Source organism: Eumetopias jubatus, unplaced genomic scaffold (assembly GCF_037043125.1).
Source record: "Eumetopias jubatus isolate StellerSeaLion01/CBP00866 unplaced genomic scaffold, mEumJub1_p1.0 scaffold_10, whole genome shotgun sequence".
Lineage (NCBI taxonomy): Eukaryota > Metazoa > Chordata > Mammalia > Carnivora > Otariidae > Eumetopias > Eumetopias jubatus.
The window spans coordinates 26,023,901-26,044,991 of NW_028274816.1; the positions used below are offsets into that span (position 1 = coordinate 26,023,901).

At 43.9% G+C, this 21,091-nt stretch overlaps 1 protein-coding gene across 1 annotated transcript in view; it reads left to right on the plus strand.

Annotated features, from left to right (window-relative positions):
• PKD1L3 (polycystin 1 like 3, transient receptor potential channel interacting) overlaps positions 1-21,091 on the plus strand; it is a 63,526-nt gene that overhangs the window by 32,713 nt on the left and 9,722 nt on the right. The window contains 17 exon segments of the mRNA XM_088026912.1: positions 1,391-1,621; positions 2,754-2,855; positions 3,124-3,299; positions 5,364-5,509; positions 6,032-6,232; positions 6,514-6,537; positions 6,540-6,595; positions 6,597-6,713; positions 7,176-7,292; positions 7,295-7,367; positions 7,972-8,164; positions 8,272-8,399; positions 8,402-8,505; positions 13,009-13,108; positions 15,674-15,808; positions 16,511-16,739; positions 20,289-20,298. Coding sequence (XP_087883038.1) covers positions 1,391-1,621; positions 2,754-2,855; positions 3,124-3,299; positions 5,364-5,509; positions 6,032-6,232; positions 6,514-6,537; positions 6,540-6,595; positions 6,597-6,713; positions 7,176-7,292; positions 7,295-7,367; positions 7,972-8,164; positions 8,272-8,399; positions 8,402-8,505; positions 13,009-13,108; positions 15,674-15,808; positions 16,511-16,739; positions 20,289-20,298 — 2,142 coding nt within the window.

Sequence of the window (21,091 nt, forward strand, 5' to 3'; positions counted from 1 at the left end):
TTCCTGCAGAGCAGGGAGCCCGATGTGGGACTCGATCCCGGGACTCCAGGATCATGACCTGAGCCGAAAGCAGTCGCTTAACCGACTGAGCCACCCAGGTGCCCCTAAAAAATATTTTTTATGAAGAAATGTTATATGGAAAGTTATAGGGGATAATATAATAAAAACATTAAACACTGTTCAGCTCTATTACAAAGTTAATATTTGGCTCTATTTAGTTCAGATTTTTTAAAATAAAACATTCAGGAATAATCAAAGCCCTTTATGTATCCCCTCTGTCTTTTTTTTTTTTTGAAAGATTTTAGAGAGCATGAGCAGGGGGAGAGGCAGGGGGAGACAGAATCTCAAGCAGACTCGCTTCTGAGCGTGGGGCCTGACACGGGGCTTGATCTCACGACCCTGAGATCATAACTTGAGCTGAAATCAAGAGTCAGACCCTTAACCAACTGAGCCACCCAGGTGCCCCTGTTTCTCCCTTAGTCTTTTTTCCTCCCTCTCACCAAAGGGTGACCACTGTCCTGAGTTGGCATGTGTCCTCGTTCTTCTAGCACATGTTTACTGGGCATCATCTACATGCCAGGCCCACGTCTGGAACTAGAATTGCAGAGATGGACACGATAGCATCCTCATGAGCTTCTGTTCCAAGGAGGGGGACTGACAAACATAGATACAGGAGTGTCGTTTTGCATGCTTCTGGTCTCTGTGTAAATGGCACCATCTGTACCATATCCTTCTTTAACTTGTATTTTTTTTTAAAGATTTTATTTACTTATTTGACAGAGAGAAGGGGGGAGAGAGAGAGAGAGAGCACAAGTAGGGGGAGTGGGAGAGGGAAAAGCAGACTCCCCGCTGAGCAGTGACCCTGACACGGGGCTCGGTCCCAGGACCCTGGGATCATGACCTGAGCCGAAGGCAGACACTTAACAACTGTGCTGCCCAGGCGCCCCTCTGACTTGTATTTTTCACTTAGCATTTGTGCACGTCACTATATCCAGCTCTAACTCATTCATTTTAACTGCTGCAGAGTTTCCCCCATTGGTATACAGCAGTAGCCCTCTACTTTGTATGTTCTGCTCTTACTGGACATATACATGTAGGTCGTTTCCGATTTTTTCGTTAAGAACAATGCCGACAGAAACGTTCTTTCTCATATCCCCCTGCGCGCATGTGCAGACTTCCCCTGGGGTAAGTGTTCAGACCTGGAATGGCAGGAGTCAGGCTGCCAGCTCGCTCTCCACGCTGCTTACCCCGGTGTACGCGACCTCCAGCAGTGAATACGCAACCCGGACACCGATTTTCCCTCTCTGAAATTGCCTGTGTTTGTGTTTTATGTTTGTCCCTTCCTTAGCACTCTGTTCGGTTAGAATCAACGTCTTGATTCTGATGACAGGTTGGGCCACGGAGCACAGTTTTGAGGACACAGTGTCTCTGTAACCACCTGGCCTACTTTGGCAGCGACTTCTTCATTGTGCCCCGGACGGTGAATATTAAAGACACGATCAAGCTGTTCTTTTGCGTGACCAACAACCCTGTTGGGGTGTCTTTGCTGGCCAGCCTTTTAGAATTCTATATACTCACATGTGTGTAGGCTTGGAGAAAGGATGAAGCGGACACACAGAGGGTGATAAGACGTTGATTCCAGAAGCTTTTCCATAGTGTATTGAGTGTGTTGAACAAGATGGAAAAATCCCTTGACCAGAAGAGGCTGGTAGTGTGGTACTATGTGGTGTAGAAATTTAGGGGTACTTTTCCCCTTAAATTTCTCTTCAAATCTCCTGTTTCAGGGCTTAGCAACTTAACGCTTTATCTCCTTTTTTTTTCTTTAGTGGAGGTTGAACCCTCATGTGATTCGTTTAGGCTAGGAATCATCCAGAACATCTACAGAACTTAACCAAAATCAAATGCAAGTTTATCTCACTTTATACATTGGATATGAAAGTTACGTGGAAGTGAAATGGTAATATCACATAACTGCAATGTATAAGAAACCTATCAGGAATCTTTTTGAACAACAAAAAAATCCCTTGATGACAGCCTCCTCTTTTTTTTTAAGGATTTATTTACTTATTTTAGAGAGCACACGTGCACAGGGGGAGGGACAGAGGGAGAGAGAAACTAAAGCAGACTCTGCACTGAGTACAGAGTCCTACTCGGGGCTCGATCTCATAACCCTCAGATCACGACCTGAGCTGAAACTAAGTGTCAGATGCTTAACCGACTGAGCCACCCAGGCGCCCTGATGACAGTCCCTTCTTAGCTTGTATTGTACGCATTTCTTATTCATATGTTTTCTTACCCTTGGAAATTCTAGAATACACGCCGTCCATTTCTTTGTTGCCGTGGGTGTAGAGTTGCCAGTTTTAGTAAATAAAAACATAGGACACCCAGTTAAATTTGAATTTCATATAAATATAAATGCATTTTTAGTTTAAGTGTGCTCCCCAATGATTCATAGTTTATCTGAGATTCACATTTAACTAGGTATCCTCTGTGTTGTGCAGTAACACTCCCTGGGTGGGAGGGAAGTGGAAAGATTTTGAAGCCCAAGACCTGGTCAGTGGATTCAGTGACTATTTCGTTTTGGAAGCATAAGGCCAGGCCTTCCAGCCCTCACCCCTGTTCCATCACTTAGGTCAGTTTGTTTACCTACCACCCGCCAGTCACCCTTGCTTTCCATCGAGTTGCCAAAGCTGGAGCTGTGCATCCTCCTGCTTTTTAGGTGAAGCTCCTCCTTGGTTCTGCTTTTCCTACAGGTGAAAGTCACTGTCCTGGCCGATAATGACCCCAGCTCTCAGTTTCACTACCTTACTCAGGTCTCTGCTGGCTATCGAAGGCCACCACAACAGCTAAGGTTCGTGAAATGAATGCTCTTCGCTCCTTGCCTTGCGTCTTCTGGCGCACGAGATGCACTGTGACCTGGTGACGCCCCAGTTCACCGGCAGCACGTTAGGAGCGCGGGTCCTGGTTCTAGACTGTACGTCTGTATGGCTCACTGTACTTGTGCAGCCCCCCAGAGGCTTCATCCCAGTACAGTCCTCTCTGTCTCCCTCTTTCCCCTTACAGATAAACCCAAAGGATCATGTTAGAACATCCTGCATTTTATCTTTCCTTGTGGTGTTTTAGGTGGTTATCACCCTTTATGGATCAGAGGGATGGAGTGAGCCCCATCACCTTTGTGACCCCCAAAAGACAGTCTTTGAGCGAGAGGGACTGGACGTCTTCCTCCTCAGCACCCAGTCCTCCCTGGGGGAGCTGCATGGCCTGCGGCTCTGGCACAACTCGGGGGCCAGCCCTTCCTGGCAAGTGCCTGTGTCAGGTGGCCCTGTCCTTCCTTCTCTGCGGACCCCCAGTTCTGGGATGAGACCAGCATGCTGCCACGATGCAGAACAATAACACTTTGGGCCAAATCGTAACAAAAGACTAGTAGATTTAAATTTCAAAGCATCTACAAAGGGGAAACCCTGGAGAAAAACAGGGAGAATTAACAATATGATTCTGTGTGGCTGGTAAAGTGATAGATGATTTTTTCTTTTATTTTCATTTAATGTTGTCATAATTGTAAAGAGCAAATAACAACTGACTGCCCAAAGTGTTATAAATCAGAAGTATCTCTAGGGCGCCTGGGTGGCTCAGTCGTTAGGCATCTTCTGCCTTCGGCTCAGGTCAGGATCCCGGGGTCCTGGGCTCGAGCCCCGCATCGGGCTCCCTTCTCAGTGGGAAGCCTGCTTCCCCCTCTCCCACTCCCCCTGCTTGTGTTCCCTCTCTCACTGTCTTTCTCTGTCAAATAAATAACATCTTTAAAAAAAAAAGGAAGTATCTCTAAACATGAAAAATATCTATTTTTTTTAAAGATGTTATTTATTTGTTTGAGAGAAAGAGTGAGCAAGTGAGAGAGAACACGAGCAAGGGGAGGAGCAGAAGGAGAGGGAGAAGGCGACTCCCTGCTGAGGGGAGGTGCCTAGAGAGAGTCAGGATGACAGTAACTGAGGATCAAGATGATTGGGGTTAGGAAAAAAGAATGGAATGAAACCAAAGGTTTAAGGCCCAGGGACTCAGACAAATCAGTTGCTGAGTGTTGCCCACTTGCAAAGAGTATGCAGCCTGCCTGAAACCGTTAGCAACACAAGTCTCTCCCTGCCACGCGAGACCACTAGGCCAGTCAAGTCTAAGCATTTGCTTGCCATTTCCCCTGTGTTCAGGCATCTACAAAGCACTTGTGCACTATCATTCCAGCTTGATTTGTAAAGCTGAGTAACGTGTAATGGGCACCTGAAGAGATACGGAATGTTGCTAGTCATCAAGAAATGCAAATTAAAACCGCAGTGAGAGAACAGAACATCTAATCTAGAATGACTAGAATAAAGTCTGACAAAATCGAGTTTGGGTGAAGTTGGAGGCCGATGGAACTCACGCACCACGGGTGGGCAGGCACAACGGTGCAGCGCGTGAAGAAACAGTTTGGCAGGGCTCGTGAAGTTAAGTAGACATTTACCATCTGATCCAGAAATTCCAGTCCTAGGTAATCACCCAAGAGAAATGAAAATGCTTGTCCTTTCCAAGACTTATACACATACATTCATAGAGGCTTTGTTAATAGTAATCCCAAACTAGAAACAGCATGAATGTCCATCAGGTGAATGAAGAAACAAATGTTAGCGTGTTCATTCAAAGAAATACTACCCACCAACAAAAAGAATAGTCTTTTGATACATACAGTGATGTGGATGAATCTCAGAAACATTTTACAGAGTGAAAGAAGCCAGACTCAAAAGTATGAATCCACATATATGAAATTCTAAAAAAGGCAAACCGATCTAAGAGACAGAAAGCAGATCAGTGGTCACCTGGGGCCAGGGTGAGCCTCAGGGGGGCTGACTGGAAAGGGGCACAGGGAACTTTTGGGGGTGATAATTTGATGGTGGTGGTACTTACACAGTGTTTACATTCCTCGAAATGTATTGAACTGTACGGTTTACAGACCCCAACAGGATGAGATGTCATTAATATGAATGTTGAAGACCACTCCCCACCCCCCAGGGACGCCCCCTCAGGCCCTGGTGACAGAAGAGAGAGGCAGATGGGCTCCTTAAAGAGGTGGCAGGGCACCAGCACATTTGAACAAGGAAAGAAGGGATACATACATACACTGGAGCGTTGCTAAGTGATAGAAGTCTGCCTTCTGGTTTTGATACATGAATTCCCTTAGAGGTCGGGAAGGGAAAAATTGGATCAGCTCTTGTCTCTTTCTTTAGTTCTGGCCTCACAATGAAAAGAATCCATTAACTGACAGCACAAGATTACTTCTTATTACAGCAACAGGCCGCGCCCGCCCCCCTAACATACTTATCTTCATTTTACCGTAGGTATGTAAACCAGGTCATTGTCAGTGACATGGCAGGTAAAAGGAAATGGTACTTCGTATGCAGTTGTTGGCTGGCCATGGACCTTGGAGAACACGAGCATGACCGGGTCTTCATGCCAGTCTCAAAGAAAGAACTCTTTTCCTTTAGTTACTGGTGGGAAATGGTGGTGTTCTGCAGGTCTCTGCAGCTCTGTTCGTTGTTTTGTTTTGTTTTGTTTTGTTTTGAATTCCATTTCTCCTCCTCAGATATATTTATCCTGTTTTTAAGCTCAGCCAATATGTTTTATTCTTTCTTTTTGTATCTTATTGCTAGTTCCTCCACATTTGGAGTAGAGCAGGTGCTCAATGTATGAATTTACCAAACTATCTTGAGTGGAAGCCTGATGCAAACTTTTGTTGAGCACAAGATTTATCAAAACTCTTAGAAAGCTTTAAAAAACAGTTTTTAATATTAAACTCATACAATATAAATTAACCTAATCCTCAGAAACCTTGTGTCCTAAAATCACAAAAGAATCACGTTGCCAGGTCCTTTGAAAGCATCTTTATAGAGGTATTGGATAGTGGCTGAGTTGTTGCTGTGCACTTGTTGCTGGGCAAACCGCATCTTCGTCCAGGACGCTGTCGGGATGAAAACTCATGTCTGTCCTGTTCTAATTTATCTCCTTGGACACCTGTTCTCCTCCATCATTGTAGAAAAGCTCACCCAGGATCATCTGTGGCTCTCAGTGCTAACTCGGCATCCCTGGAACCAGTTTACAAGAGTCCAGAGGCTTACTTGCTGCATGACATTGTTTCTGTGCACCATGGTCGTCAACCTTATGTTCTGGAGGAGGAGCAGCAGCACCAGGGCCAAGAGAGATGAGCAAGGTATGGAGGAGCCTAACGTGTGGTGTTTGTGGTGTGTAATCCTTTTACTTTAGTGCACCCTCCTTCATTAGTTCGTTCATTCATTCATTCACTGAGTGAAGCAGCCTTGGGAACACATTGGTCCTATCCTTAGATGTCGTAGCCCTAGATAATGTCCATGATGATGTCCTGTCTTTAGATAATCATGGTTAAATTGCCAAATAAATACCTAAACCTGGGAGAGGAATAACAGATGACTTCAGCTCTTGAGGATGAAGGTTGATGTAATGCCCTTCTTCCAGTGGGTCCGTTTCCTGTGACCTGGTCCAACTGATCATCAGCGTCCAAACTGCTGTCACTCTCTTCCCCGTCAATCTTGTAATTGGGCCGCCTCTCCCTGCTGTTGCAGCCACAGGAGCCCCCGCCTCTCTTTCCTCCCAGCCAAGCCTCCTGCCCCTCAGATGCTACTTCTGAGCCTCTGTCTCTCACAAAGGTGGCTGAGGTAAGCTTGGTGTCTAATTTTATAGGTAGATGGTGGGCCCTGCTTCCTCGTGTAGTAGGAAAGGCCAGTGGAGCCGATCCCCTGGAAGGCTCGCAGGCCCTATTAACCTTGATAACTTTTCCCTAACTCCCGTCCCCTGGGCCATGATGCATCATGGCCCTCGTCTCTCTTCTTAATGTATTCTGAGGACTGGGTGTGAGTGCAGAAGGTACCACTCTTGAGTTTTCGTGGGTGACGTTTTATCCAACTGTCCCTTCTTTATTCTGTATGCCCTCATAAAACCAGTTTTGAAGCTACTGTGAGGTGACTTCTTTCTGAAAAAGGAGAAAGAAAATGAAAAATAGAGGTTCTTTCCACTAAGCATTTGCCTCTCCGAGTAAAGAGACGACCTTACCATCTGTAACTGCTCCCGGTCCTGGGTGAATGTCAGACTGACTTTCCTCATCTTGGGTCTACATTCAGGAACTAAAGGAAACTGTGGGATTCCTGCTCAGGAGAAACACATACCTGCTCTCAGAGTGGGAACAATCTTTATGGGTGTCTCACAGCATTGACAAGATGGCACAGCTTTTAGCCAGCCTCATCTGCTCCTCATCTGTTCTCAGTTGGAGAGTCCTGGCTCTCATCAGCAGGCAGGACCCCATCAGGCAAATGGTAAACCTCTGCAGGTGTTAGTAACTGATCTGTTACCTGCCTCCCACTCACTTGCCTGCGTCTTACTCCCTCCTACCTCTGGCATAACCAACAGGAAGATACAACCTTCTGCTTGTTTTCATTTTTCTTAAGCTTTCCAGGATAGAGCTGATAGCTTTTGCGACAGTGTATCTGGTGATACAAAGTAAAGGATTAAGGATGAACCCACAAAAATGCCCTCTGGTTCAGACCCCCTCATACTCCATCTGCTTTGCTGGGAGCTCTTGGGACTTGTCATTCTTTTTCTTTTATGGAATAGGAAGATTAGGTGATTTATGGAATCTTGAATATAGTTTGCAACACCCCCCCCCCCGCCCCTGGGCACTTACTGCAGTTCTGGTGAAAAAAGCCCAATTAGGCTTAAATTTTTATTTGCTTCTAGATCAAAAGCGTTTTTTTAAATTATTCTGGATCAAAGTGTAGAATTTTAGAAATTGTAAGCAGTTCACCAGCATGCTCAGAGAAGACAGTCATAATTATTGGGTCACGCCTCCATGAACTGGGAAATGTAACCTCATCAGTGAATGAGTTGTTCCTCTCCGTGAGCCCTGGCTTGTATTTGCAGTGGTTCCTGAAAGCCAGCATCACCTCTGCTGTTACCTGCTCGGAGTTCTGCAGTGGCTGCAATCGCACTTACATGCCCTGGGTCCCACCCAGGCCGACCAGCCTTGTGACGTCCTCGATGCCACCAACCGACTGCAAAAACTCCAGGAGCTCTTGGAAACACATATTCTTCCCACAGAGCAGGGGCCCTCCCAGTAAGGCACGGCACCGGCCTTCCCTGATCACTGCAATCTTCCCCTCTCTCTCAGCTGCTACTGGCTTTCAGATGATTCCTTCAACCTCTGTTCAACCTGTTCTTAAGGGAGGCCACCAGTTTCCCCATCCTGAGCCCAGAGGAAGGGAAGAAGCCCATCGCTCATGGCCTGCCCAGAGGGTTGACTTACATCTGCTGGCTCTTTCTGGGTGTCACTAGCCTGGCTGCAGCCTTTTTTCTGCACTTTATAGCCTGGAACTGACGAAAGAGCAAGCCACCAGCTGGGTTACATCGGTGATATTATCAGTGCTTCACAACCTCTTCATCAGCCAGCCAGTCAAGGTCAGTGCAAAACGGGCCGTACGGGCATGGAGTAGGGGGGAGACCCATTCGCGTTCCAGGTAGCTTGCTTGGGAAAATGAGACCCTTGGGTGTCAATTCAAAGTGCCTAATGGTTCTGACAATTTGAAGCCCCCCCCCAAAATAGAAAACAAATAGGCAGAATGAAATTTCAGGTATGTGTGAAGTCACAGAAAAAACTAGTGAGAACTGATAGACTAATAGAAGCAGAGCAGAAAAGGATTGACAAGAAAGGACAAGTAAAAAATCAACAGTAGGCTACTTTGAAAAAAAAAAACACCACGAAATTTAATTTTTAAAAACTTTTTAAAAAAATATTTATTTATGAGAGAGAGCACACAAGCAGGCGGGGTGGGAGAGGATGAGGGAGAAGCAGGCTTCCCGCCGAGGTCTGACACAGGGCTCCACCCCAGGACCCCAAAATCATGACCTGAGCTCAAGGCAGATGCTCAATCTACTGAGCCACCCAGGCGCCCCAGTTTTTTAAAAACTTAAGAAAAATGCCAAGCCCACAGAAATGTGTGGAGAATAGTCTAATGAATTCTACCCTTCTGTTAGCCAGCTTCAACAATTACTTCATTACGAAAACAAGCCAGTCTTGTTTCATCTATTTTGAAAAAAAAGTCTCACTTTATATGATTTTATCCCTAAATATTTTAGGGTAGGTATTTCTAAAAGATAAGCACTTTTTTTGAAAACAAATATAAAAACCATTATCACACTAATGCCTTAATATTTACACAATATGAATGTACCTTATTCTATGAAAAGGTTAAGATGGTAAGTTTTTTGTTATGTGTATTTTATCACTTTTTTTAAAGTCAATGTTCAGGTTTTCCTAGTTGTCTCGTAAATGTTTATGGTTACTTTGTTGAAATCAAGATTCAAATAAGCTTCATGTGTTGCCATTTGTTGGTCTGTCTCTTGAGTACTTTTTATACTAAGTCTGCAGATGCCCCCTCCCTTCCCTTCACTCTCCATTCTTGGTATTTATCACAGGGCATTGTTGAAAAACCGAATTTTGTGCAGTAGAGTTTTGAAAATATTCTGGATTTTGCTGACAGGATTGCTTCTGCTTTAAGAGCCCTCGAGGATGGGCTCCCACAAGCAAACCTGGGAAGCTCTTGAAACTCTTGACATTCAGGCCTCACTCCAGGCCAATGAAACAGTAATCTCTGGAGATGGGTTCCAAGGCCCAACACGTTTAAAATTTCCCAGGTGATTCTCGTGTAGAGTCCCATTTGAGACGCACCCATCCTGGGGGGAACAAGGAATAGGTAGATCTTAACGAAAAACTGCTCGAGGATGGGCGCCTGGCTGGCTTAGTGGAGCGTGCGACTCGTGCTCTTGGGGTTGTAAGTTTGACCCCACGTTGAACTTACTTAAATTTTTTTACTAAATTTTTTTAAATCTTGGGGCACCTGGGTGGCTCAGTCGTTAAGTGTCTGCCTTCGGCTCAGGTCATGGTCCCGGGGTCCTGGGATCGAGTCCCACATCGGGCTCCCTGCTCCGCGGGAAGCCTGCTTCTCCCTCTCCCTCTCCCCCTGCTTGTATTCCTCTCTCGCTGTGTCTCTTTCTGTGAAAAATTAAATAAAAATCTTTTTTTTTAAAGATTTTTTTATTTGACACAGAGAGAGGAAACATAAGCAGGGGGAGTGGGAGAGGGAGAAGCAGGCTTCCCGCGGAGCAGGGAGCCCGATGTGGGACTCGATCCCAGGACCCCAGGATCATGACCTGAGCCGAACGCAGACACTTAACGACTGAGCCACCCAGGTGCCCCTAAATAAAAATCTTAAAAAAAAAAAAAAATTTAAATCTTAAAAAAACTGCTGGCAGAGACAGACCAAAAAAATAACGAGATCTCTATTAGGATTTTCAGTTGTACCAAACACACAAAATGAAAAATGTCATTTACCAAATTTTAAAATTCATTAGTTGAGTTGAAGGAGATGTCACTAATGAGACTCAAGTTAATGATCAGGAAAATCAAATAAACCAAAATAATGCAAAACATGAAGTACATACATCAAATAAACCAAAATAATGCAAAACATGAAAAAGAAGAGACTGGGGATCTAGGGTACTTGGCATACAGGTAATAGGAGTGGTGATAATTAAACAGTCCACTGTTGCAAAGAAATACTGAATTTATATTGAGAGGCCTCAAGTAGTTCCAGGCACAATTTTAAAAGACATGCTGAAACGGAGGATGGTTCTGGAATGGGGCCTACGAGTCTGCATTCGTGACAATTTCCCAGGGGATGCCCAAGCGGCTGGTCCGTGGATCACACTTGGAGTAGTATCATTCTGAATAACAGCTTCTCTGAAAAGTCAATATCATGAAAAAAAATTAAGGATGGAGGAGTGCAGGGGCGCCTGAGTGGCTCAGTCGTTAAGCGTCTGCCTTCGGTCAGGTCATGATCCCGGGGTCCTGGGATCAAGCCCCGCATCGGGCTCCCTGCTCAGCGGGAAGCATGCTTCTCCCTCTCCCACTCCCCTGCTTGTGTTTCCTCTCTCGCTGTCTCTGTCAAATAAATAAATAAATAAAATCTTAAAAAAAAAGGAGGAGTGTTCTAGATCCTTCGATGAAAGAAGACATGCTTAGTATGGATGGGATATTATACGAGGAAATTATTGAGACTTAACTGTGATAATGATAGGAGAACGTCCTGGTTTTTAGGTGACACATGCTTGCCTACAGGCAGTCCTCCTCTGTGCTCTTTCAGTGTACATGAATTTTAGTCACATGGTTTAGTTAAATAACACCAGGGTCCCAGCAACACAGTTCAAATATCATTTACCATGGTCTTTTACCTGTGAACGATCGCATGAAGTTCTAACTGCTTGCTGCTAACTCTGCAGTCCACAGATCACTACCCCAGTAACAGCCATGCATCATGATCAGTGTCCAATCGTGTCAGTTCTTTCAAAGTGTGTGGATGATCGGCCACCTGTTACCCCAATGAGGTACAGACAGCAAAGTGTATAGCTGTGTTATCTCCTTGTCTCTCAACCATAAACTCCTGCGACATTTTACCCCCCACACACAAAAAAAAATCAAAAGAGGCAATTGGCCAACAAAGATGTAAATGCAACAGGGGTGCCTGCCTGGCTTAGTCAGTGGAGCCTGCAACTCTTGATCTCAAGGTCATGAGTTTGAGCCCCACGTGGGGTGTATAGATTACTTAAATAAATTTAAAAAAATTTTTTTAAAGATTTTTACTTAACAGAGAGAGCACAAGTAGGCAGAGCGGCAGGGAGAGGGAGAAGCAGGCTCTCCACTAAGCAGGGAGCCCGATGCGGGGCTCGATCCCAGGACCCTGGGATCATGACCTGAGCCAAAGGCAGCCACTTAACCAACTGAGACACCAGGTGCCCCTAAATAAATAAAATTTTAATAAATAAAAATAAAAGCTGCATCTTCATCTTCAAATTCTGCATCCCTTTAGTAAATAAGCTTCACTTCTAAGAACCTATCCTGAGAAAATTCAGAGTACTTTATTTAAAAAAAAAAGACAATGTAAATATCCAAAAATAGGACACTGCTTAATTTATGAGACAGCCATATCCATATAATGGAATGCCAAGCAACCATTAAAGATGTTAAAAATACTGTAGTGATGTGGAAAGCTAGTCTGGATATATTAAGACAAAGTGATTGAAGGATATATTCCAAATTTTAAAGTTTTCTTAAAAATCTCTATTTTTTCCAAATTTTTATAATCGTATATCACTTGTTTAAAAAAAAAAAGTGGAGTGTTGGGGAAAAAATATAAAAAGAGGAAGAGAAGAGATGGAAGCCAGGTATTAGATTAGTTACTGGTATCGCTACAGTGTTGAATTTGGTTCCACCCCAGCCAACCAGATTGCCGCTTTTTCCCCCAAGTCTAGTGCAGGGACTGTCCACCAGAGGGCGGCCTTAGGTCTCCAGAGCAGACACCCAGAATTGATACTTCCAAAAAGGGGTGTGCGGCAGCAGGCTGGAAATAGCACCCTTGTCCTTTATTCTCCTGAGGATTGGAGCTCTTTCTTCCCCTCCGTGGAAATTAAAGGACTGGGGGAAACTTGTTGCACATGTAACCAATACTTAAGGTCTTACTCAGTTCTAAGATTTTAGCAAAAACTGAGACTTAATCCTTGAGACTTAAAAGTATAGCTTCTCCAGTCCCGCTCTTCAGAGGCTGTCCAAAGACAGGTTGTTCTTAAGTAACGTCCGCAGATCATCACAAATCATTCAATAGTTTCAGCTTTCCCAGGCAAGCAGCTTGAGGACCACAGGCCAAAATACAAATATTAACGTTATATTAACCAGGTCCCTACAATTATGCAAAAACAATCATGAAACTCCCTAATTCCCAGTTTTCCATGATAGTAGAGGGCCAAATAATGGAAGCGTGTTAATCATACCTTCAGCTTTACATAAGGGCATCACCTTGGGTCCTGTGATACCTGCTTCTTAGTTTCTCCTGTGATCTTCCCGTCCAGGCGATCTTCCTCATGTTGTTCATCTCCCTGATGCCGAACCGGCTGCCGCGGCTTACCAAAGAGAAGAAACAACAAACAAGGAGGATCTTGGCACTCTTGGGTAATTCGAGTAGTTCTAACTACCAACATCTGATTTTGCAAAGAGCAAATGCCGGAACAGTGGACCCCTAGCTATCACTGCCTCACATTTATCCCCGCGGGGACCTTGTGTGGTTAGCTGGCTGCCCGCTCTCGGCCGCCCAAGGTGAACCAGTGCCTCACCAACACTCGTGGCTTTCTTCCCAAGACCCCCTCATGCTGCCTCAGGGCTTCACCTCTCGTCCGTGTCCCAGATTCCTCCCGAGTCTTTCTCGCTCCTGGGCCCCAGAGGCTGTTTCCGACCACTCACCGTCGGTATCTGGATACCTGCACATGTGTCAAATCAAACATGCCCCAATCAGGGTGGCCTGCCCCACAAACCCACTTCTTCACTGTATTTTCTCATTTTTAAAAAAAGATTTATTTATTTATTTGAGAGAGAGAGCGGGAGGGGCGGATGGAGGGGGAGAGCGAATCCAAAGCAGACTGCAATAAGTGCAGAGCCCGGCATGGGGCTCGATCTCACGACCCCAAGATCACGACCTGAGCCGAAACCAGGAGTCAGACGCTTAACCCACTGCACCACCCAGGCGCCCCTATATTTTCTCATTTCAATAAAGAACATCCCTACTCTCTTAATCCTAAATTCTTAGTCCTCACAGTCACCAAGCCTGAGGGAAACTACCCTCTAAATAACTGACTGGAGCTGTGCCTATCATGCAGATGAACCACACAAACACAGTGGTAATCAAAAAAATTAATACTTTAATCATGGGAAATAGCATATATATATGTAAATACACACACGTGTGTGTGTATTTTTTTTTTAATGAAGTGCATGGGAATGATAAATTCAGGATTAGATTAGCTCTCTGAAGGAAAGAAAGGGATACCATCACAGATGAACAGACTCTATAAGTGGAAATCACTTTATTTATTTTACAGAGAGACAGAGCATGAGCGGTGGGGAGAGGCAGAGGGAGAGGGAGAGAGAGAGAATATTAGGCTCCACACCCAGCGGTGAGCCCAATGCAGGGCTCGATCTCACAACCCTGAGAATATGACCTGAGCCAAAATCAAAGTCGGATGCTTAACCAACTGAGCCACCCTAATTTTTGTTTTAAATAATCTCTACACCCAACATGGGGTTCAAACTCATGACCCCAAGATCAAGAGTCACGTGCTCTTCTGACTGAGCCAGCGGGGAGCCCAATGCAATCACTTCTTTTTTTTTTTTTTTTTTAAAGATTTTATTTATTTGACAGAGAGAGACACAGCCAGAGAGGGAACACAAGCAGGGGGAGTGGGAGAGGGAGAAGCAGGCTCCCCGCGGAGCAGGGAGCCTGATGCGGGGCTCGATCCCAGGACCCTGGGATCATGACCTGAGCCGAAGGCAGACGCTTAACGACTGAGCCACCCAGGCGCCCAACAATCACTTATTTCTTAAACTGAGTGGTAGACACATTACAATGGGGTAGGCAACCCATTCCTTACAAGATTTTTACAAATTAATCTAATTTCAGACTGTTTTCCATGCTCTTGAATCGCTGTTCCCTCTGCCTAAAAGGCTTTTTTTTTTTTTTTTTAAAGCAAGGACTTTTTTTTTCTTGTCTGTGTCCATCGGAAGAATTGTATCTGAGTCATCCTTCAAAACAAATGTCAGGTTTCACTCTATGACTTCCTCAGGAGATTTATTTTCTCTTTGGTGATTCCCCAAGCACTAGGCACATATATGCTGGCGAGTTTTATGTCCTGTTCTAATTCTCTCTCTCCATCTTGGTTTGCATGTCTCTAGCTATGTCTCCCGGTGTGGTCTGTAGATGAGCAGCATTGACATCTGGAATTTTCAGAAATGCGCAGTCTTAGGCCTCACCCCAGAATCTGCATTTGAACAAAATTCCCAGGTGATTCCTTTGCACATTGAAATTTGAGAAACACCGCTGTAGGACAGTACTCCCAACGTGTGGGTCACTGACTAGAACTGTTCGTTTCTAGTCCAAGATAAATGCAGAAATCGAGAGCAAACATTTAGAAAGTTTTATAGCAATTGGACCAATTCTAGACAGATTGTATCTAATTTTCAAAATGGGATTTGGATTTTACATGCTCCTGTTTTACTTCATTTTTCTAGCAATCAATTTTTATTAAATTTTATAGCAGTGTCAGTCCCCAGGGTGCCCGGGTGGTGCCGTCATTTGAGTGTCCCACTCTTGGTTTTGGCTCAGGTCATGCGTGATCTTAGGATCTTGGGATCCAGCCTCCCTTCAGTGGGCTCCATGCTCAGGGCAGAGCCTGGTTAAGATTCTCTGTCTCTCCCTCTGCCCCTCCCCCTCCCAATGTGCCCATGCGCACACTCTCTCTTTCTCAAATACATAAGTAAATCTTAAAAAAAAAAAAAAGTATGAGTCCCCAGTGGATTGGAATTTTTAAGTCCTTTTTGAGAAGTGCCACATAGGGGGGTTTATTCTTTTTTATTTTTTTATAGCATTTAATAGGAGGTACTCACAGTAGAGTTTCCTCAACCATTAATGAATAACTGCTTAATGAAATATAACCATTTTTTGGCCTACATTTGAATTTTTGACAGCAAAATGTCTACCAGTACCTGGTTCAAGAGATAAGAACAACCCCCTCTATGAAGCTCCAGCTATCAACAGTCCAATTAAGCGCCCAGAAAGAACCTTGAAAGAGAAGAAGCTTTTCAAGCTGACAGATATTTTGGGTATGGAGAGCAAACAGTAATGTGTCCATCCTGCAGCACATTTCCCAGCAAAGGGGGAGTGAAAAGAAAGTGAAAATATAGGACAATGAAAAGCTATATTAAAATACTCACCTTGAAAAAAATATGGACTCCAAGGCAGTGTGGTAAATGGGAAGACACCTGAATTCGAGAGTCATGAGATGTCCGTGTGAATCAGTCCCTTCCTCTGCACACAGAGCATAATAACAGCGTGCTCTGTACACTTCCCAGGCTGGAGGAAAAAAAATTAATATGTTTTCTAAATGGCAGCCCTCTCAGTGCAGGGGAACTGGATCAGCACATACAGTGTTTGGGTTATGGATTTCCTGGGCCAAAGAAGACCAATTCTGTGTTTATTGGCCTTCCCTTTCTTGTGGACATAGTCCATAGAAAGAGAAAGGTTGGGGGTGGGGTACATTTATAAGAACTAAAATACAGCAATTTTCATGTGGGATTTTGTGTACCTTATTTCAAGTAAAATTTCTGATTAGCAGCGGAATAATTCTGGGAAGGAATATATCAATGTTTGTGGGTACCACTGCATGCCAAATACGTTGGCTCGTCTGTTTACAGCTGTTTGGTTGAACCATATGGAATTGCCAAGGCTTAGGAACCATGAAGGAGAAGGTGTAGCAAATTCATAAGCTAACCACTCAACTAATTTTTTTTCATCTTCTGTCCTAGTACAAATCTTCTTCCTTATCTTGTTGATGACTACAGTTTACTCAGCACAGAACTCGAATGGGTTTTACCTCCATCAGGCTATCCAGAAGAGTTTCTCCCACCGTTTCTCAGAGATCAGACTTCTGAAGCATTTCTACCCGTGGGCCAGTCGCACCCTCCTTCCTAACCTTTATGGGGATTACAGAGGTATGGACACAGTCCTAGGCCCCAGCTTCTTGGATGCTTCTTGGTCAGTATTTTCTACCAGTTACCAGCACTTTGTCATAACTTTAGATCTTAAGTAAACTGTGTTCTGAAAGTTGTTGCGTTCATTTATCTCAGGATTGGTGCTTCCTTTTGGGATTTAGAACATCTCCTAGGTTCCTGGGGAAAGAAACCTAAAAGACATGCTCATCTCAGTAAAGGTGTTTTTGGTGCATTTAGGAGAGTTTTTACAGATGGCAACTCCTATGCATTGTGTGTTGGTTCTTTTTTTTTTTTTTAAGATATTTATTTATTTACAGAGTGGTGTACCAGTGGGGGAAAGGGCAGAGGGAGAAGGAGAGAATAAATCTCCAGCAGACTCCACGTTGAGCATGTAGCCCAAACCAGGGCCCAGCTGAGGGGCTGGATCTCACAACCTGAGATCATGACATGAACTGAAATCAAGAGTCAGGCTGAGCCACCCAGGTGCCCTGCGTGTTGATTCTTTCTAGTTCAGTGTTGGATGGTGACAGTTCTAGGTTCAGCACACATTCTCTTTGTAGTCTGTAACTCTGTGCTGAATCAAGTACTGACCGAAGAAAAAGTGAATCAAGCCCTGGGTAGCTAAGGCCAGTGCCATCACCATAGGCTTCGTCGTGCTGTCAGTCTTCTTGGCTCTGCAGTATAGTGTCCAAAAGCACAGACTCGGAAGCCAGACTGACCTGGTTCAGATCCTGGTGCTCTACCTATTAGCAGTATGTTCTTGGGTAAATTACAACGTGTTGTGCCTCTGTTTCCCCATCTATATGATGAGGATAATCTCGGGACCTGCCCTATAAGATTGATGTGAAGATTAAAAACTCAGTGGATCTTAGAACAATGTCTGACCCATAGTATACACTGGATGAGTGTTCACTATTATTATTAACGGGGGCAATTGGGGCCCTGGCTAATCTGCTAGAAACACAAAGTGTCCATGAGTTACTGGACATGCTAAGGAAGGACGACAGCAATCTATAGATATAGATAAAGAAATAGAATTAAGTAGACCTGAGGTGAAAAGCAGTAAAAATTGACCCTAACATGGTTTATCTCTTCAACTATTACCAAATCTTTGTTTTCAAAATTTTATGTTTTTCATTTTTTTCTATAGATTTTATTTATTTATTTGAGAGAGAGCATGGGCAGGGGGAGGGGCAGAGGGAGAGGAAGAAGCAGACTCCCCGCTGAGCAGGGAGCCCGATGCCGGGCTCGATCCCAGGACCCTGGGATCATGACCTGAGCCGAAGGCAGACGCTTAACCAACTGAGCCACTAGGTGCCCCCTTCTTTTTTTTAAGATTTATTTATTTACTTTAGAGAGACAGCATGCAGATATATCTGCAAGATGAATATCTTGAATGTGCTAAAGTGTGTATACATTCTTAATTTTAAAAGGTATTTCCAGTCTTCTCCTTATTGTACCAAGTAACACTCCCGTGAGCAATGTCTGAGTCTACCCATATCCCCCAAAGCACAGTAAAAACTGGTGTTTTCAAACCATCCCCAGAGCTATGGAAGAGATGAACGGCTCTGCCAGTGCCTTCGTGAGGAAATGCAGGTCGAGACTAGAGGGAGGCACCATCTCCCACGTCTCAGGGGTGGGCAGACTTGCCTCTGCCTTTGCCTTCATTCTACCCTCCCTGTCCTATTGTTTTCAAACATAAATCTGTATTCTTCCCCTGTTCAAAACCTCCCCATAGATTCCCATCATACTTGAAATCGCAGACCCTTGGGGCGCCTGGGGGGCCCAGTCGTTAAGCGTCTGCCTTCAGCTCAGGTCATGGTCCCAGGGTCCTGGGCTCGAGCCCCGCATCGGGCTCCCTGCTCCGCGGGAAGCCTTCTCCCTCCCCCACTCCCCCTGCTTGTGTTCCTCTCTCGCTGTGTCTGTCTCTGTCAAATAAATAAATAAAATCTTAAAAAAAAAAAAAAAATCGCAGACCCTTTCCAGAGCTTACAGGGGACTGCCCGGCCCAGCCCCTAGCTACATCTGGTACCTTCACTCCTACCACCCCACTGCAGACCCTCCACAACCCTTCAGCCACACAGGCTTCTGTGCCTTCTTCCACGCCAAGCACATTCTCACCTCATGGGCCCGGGCATGTGCTGTGCCCTGACAGCTGTCTCACTGGCGCTTGATCTCTGAACTTGATTGTGGTCTCTCTCACAAGCCACTCCTCAGAGACACTTTTCCCTAATCCTTCCTTATAAATGAATAGCACTGTTCGCTCTCCACCACTCTCTATCCCTCATCCTACCTAATTTTTGTTCATAGTGCTATCGTGACCTGGATAATGTGTGGTTATTGCCCATCTCTCTCCCTCCTCAAATGTGCGCTCTCTGTGGACAAGGATGCTCTTTCATCCGCTACGCTCCGGGCGCCTAGAGCAGGGCATGGTATATGTGTGCACTCAGTACATATCGCTTGAGGGGCGCCTGGGTGGCTCAGCTGGTGCAGCGTCTGCCTTCAGCTCAGGTCATGATCCCAGGGAATGGTGTGAGGTGATACCACGGTGTGGTTTTGATTTGCTTTTCCCTAATGGTTAGTGATTTTTACATATACTGTTGGCCATTTTTCTTCTTTAAAAAAAATGTATATTCAGGTCCTTTGCCCATCTTTAAATCAGTTATTTGGGTTCATGTGTGTGGTATTCAGTTGTGTGAGTTCCTTCTGTATTTTGGATATTGACCCCTTATTAGATGCATGATTTGCAAATATTTTCTCCTTTTTAATAGTTTGCCTTTTTAATTTGTTGGTTTCCTTCACTGTGCAGAAAGTTTTTAGTTGTTGCAGTCTCATTTGGTTAATTTTTGCCTTTGATGTCCTCTCCAAAGGACAGCCAAGACCAATGTCAAGGAGCTTTGCCCCTGTTTTCTTCTAGGAGTTTTACAGTTTCAGGTCTTATATTTAAGTTGGTAATCCATCTGGAATTGATGGTCGTATGTCTCATAAGGAAAGGATCCAGTTTCATTCTTTTGCATACAGGTATCCAGTTTTTCTAGCACCATTTGTTGAAGAGACTGTCTTTCCCTATTGTATCTACTTGGCACCCTTGTCATAGATTAGTTGGCTGTATATGCATGAGTTAATTCTGGGCTCTGTATTTAGTTCCATCATTCTGTGTGTCTGCTTTTATGCCAATACCATACAGTTTTGATTACTGTAGCTTTCATAGTATAGTTTGACATTAGGAAGTGTGATGCCTCCAGCTTTTTCTTTCTCAAGATTACTTTGTCCATTTGGCGTATTGGATGGGGTTCATGCAAATCTTAGGATTGTTCTTCTATTTCTGTGAAAAAAAAAAATGCCATTGAATTTTGATGGGGATTGCCCTGGATTTGTAGATGACTTTGGGTGGTATGGACATTTTAACAATATTTTTTCAACCCATAAACATGGGATATCTTTCCAGTTATTCATGTCTTCATTTCTTTCATCAGTGTCTTACGGTTTTCATTGTACAGATCTTTCGCTTTCTCAGTTAAATCTACTCCTAAGTATTTTATTCTTTTTGATGCTCTTGTAACCGAGATTGTTTTCTTACGTTCATTTTCAGGTGGTTCATGGTCAGTGTAACAAAATGCAGCTGATTTTTGTGTACTGATTTTATATCCTGCAACTTTACTAAACTCGTTTATTGGTTCTCCTGGGTTTGTCTTTTTTGTTTTGTTTGGTTTTGGTGGAGTCTATATGCTTTTCTGTATATAAGATCATGTTATCTGTAAACAGACAATTTAGTTTCTCTTTTCTGATTTGGATTCCTTTTACTTCTTTTTCTTACCTAATTTCTTTGGCTATGATTTCCAATAGTATGTTGAATAGAAGTGGCCAGAGCAGGTACCCTTGTCTTATTCCTGATCTTGGAGGAAAAGATTTTAAGCTTCTCACAATTATGATGTTAGCTTGACATATATGGTCTTTATTATGTTAAGGAGCATTCCTTCTGTGCCTAATTTGTTAACAGTTTTTATCATGAAAGGATGTTGAATTTTGTCATTCTTTGTGTATCTTTTGAGATCATCATATAATTTAATCCTTTATTCTGCTAATGTGTATCATGTTTATTGAATTGTGTATGTTGAATCATCCTTGCAACTCAGGGATAAATCCCATTTGGCAGTGTTATGATCTTTTTAAACATACTTATGAACTTCATGTGTTAGCATTTTTTTGAGGATTTTTGCATTTGTGCTCATCAGGGATATTGGCCTGTGATTTTCTTTTCTTGTAGGTTTTGGTATGAGGATAATGTTGGCCTCATAAAATGAATTTTGAACAGTTTCCTTCTTTTTAATTATTTGGAAGAGTTTGAGGATGGATATTAATTCTTCTTTAAATGTTCTGTAGAATCCACCCATG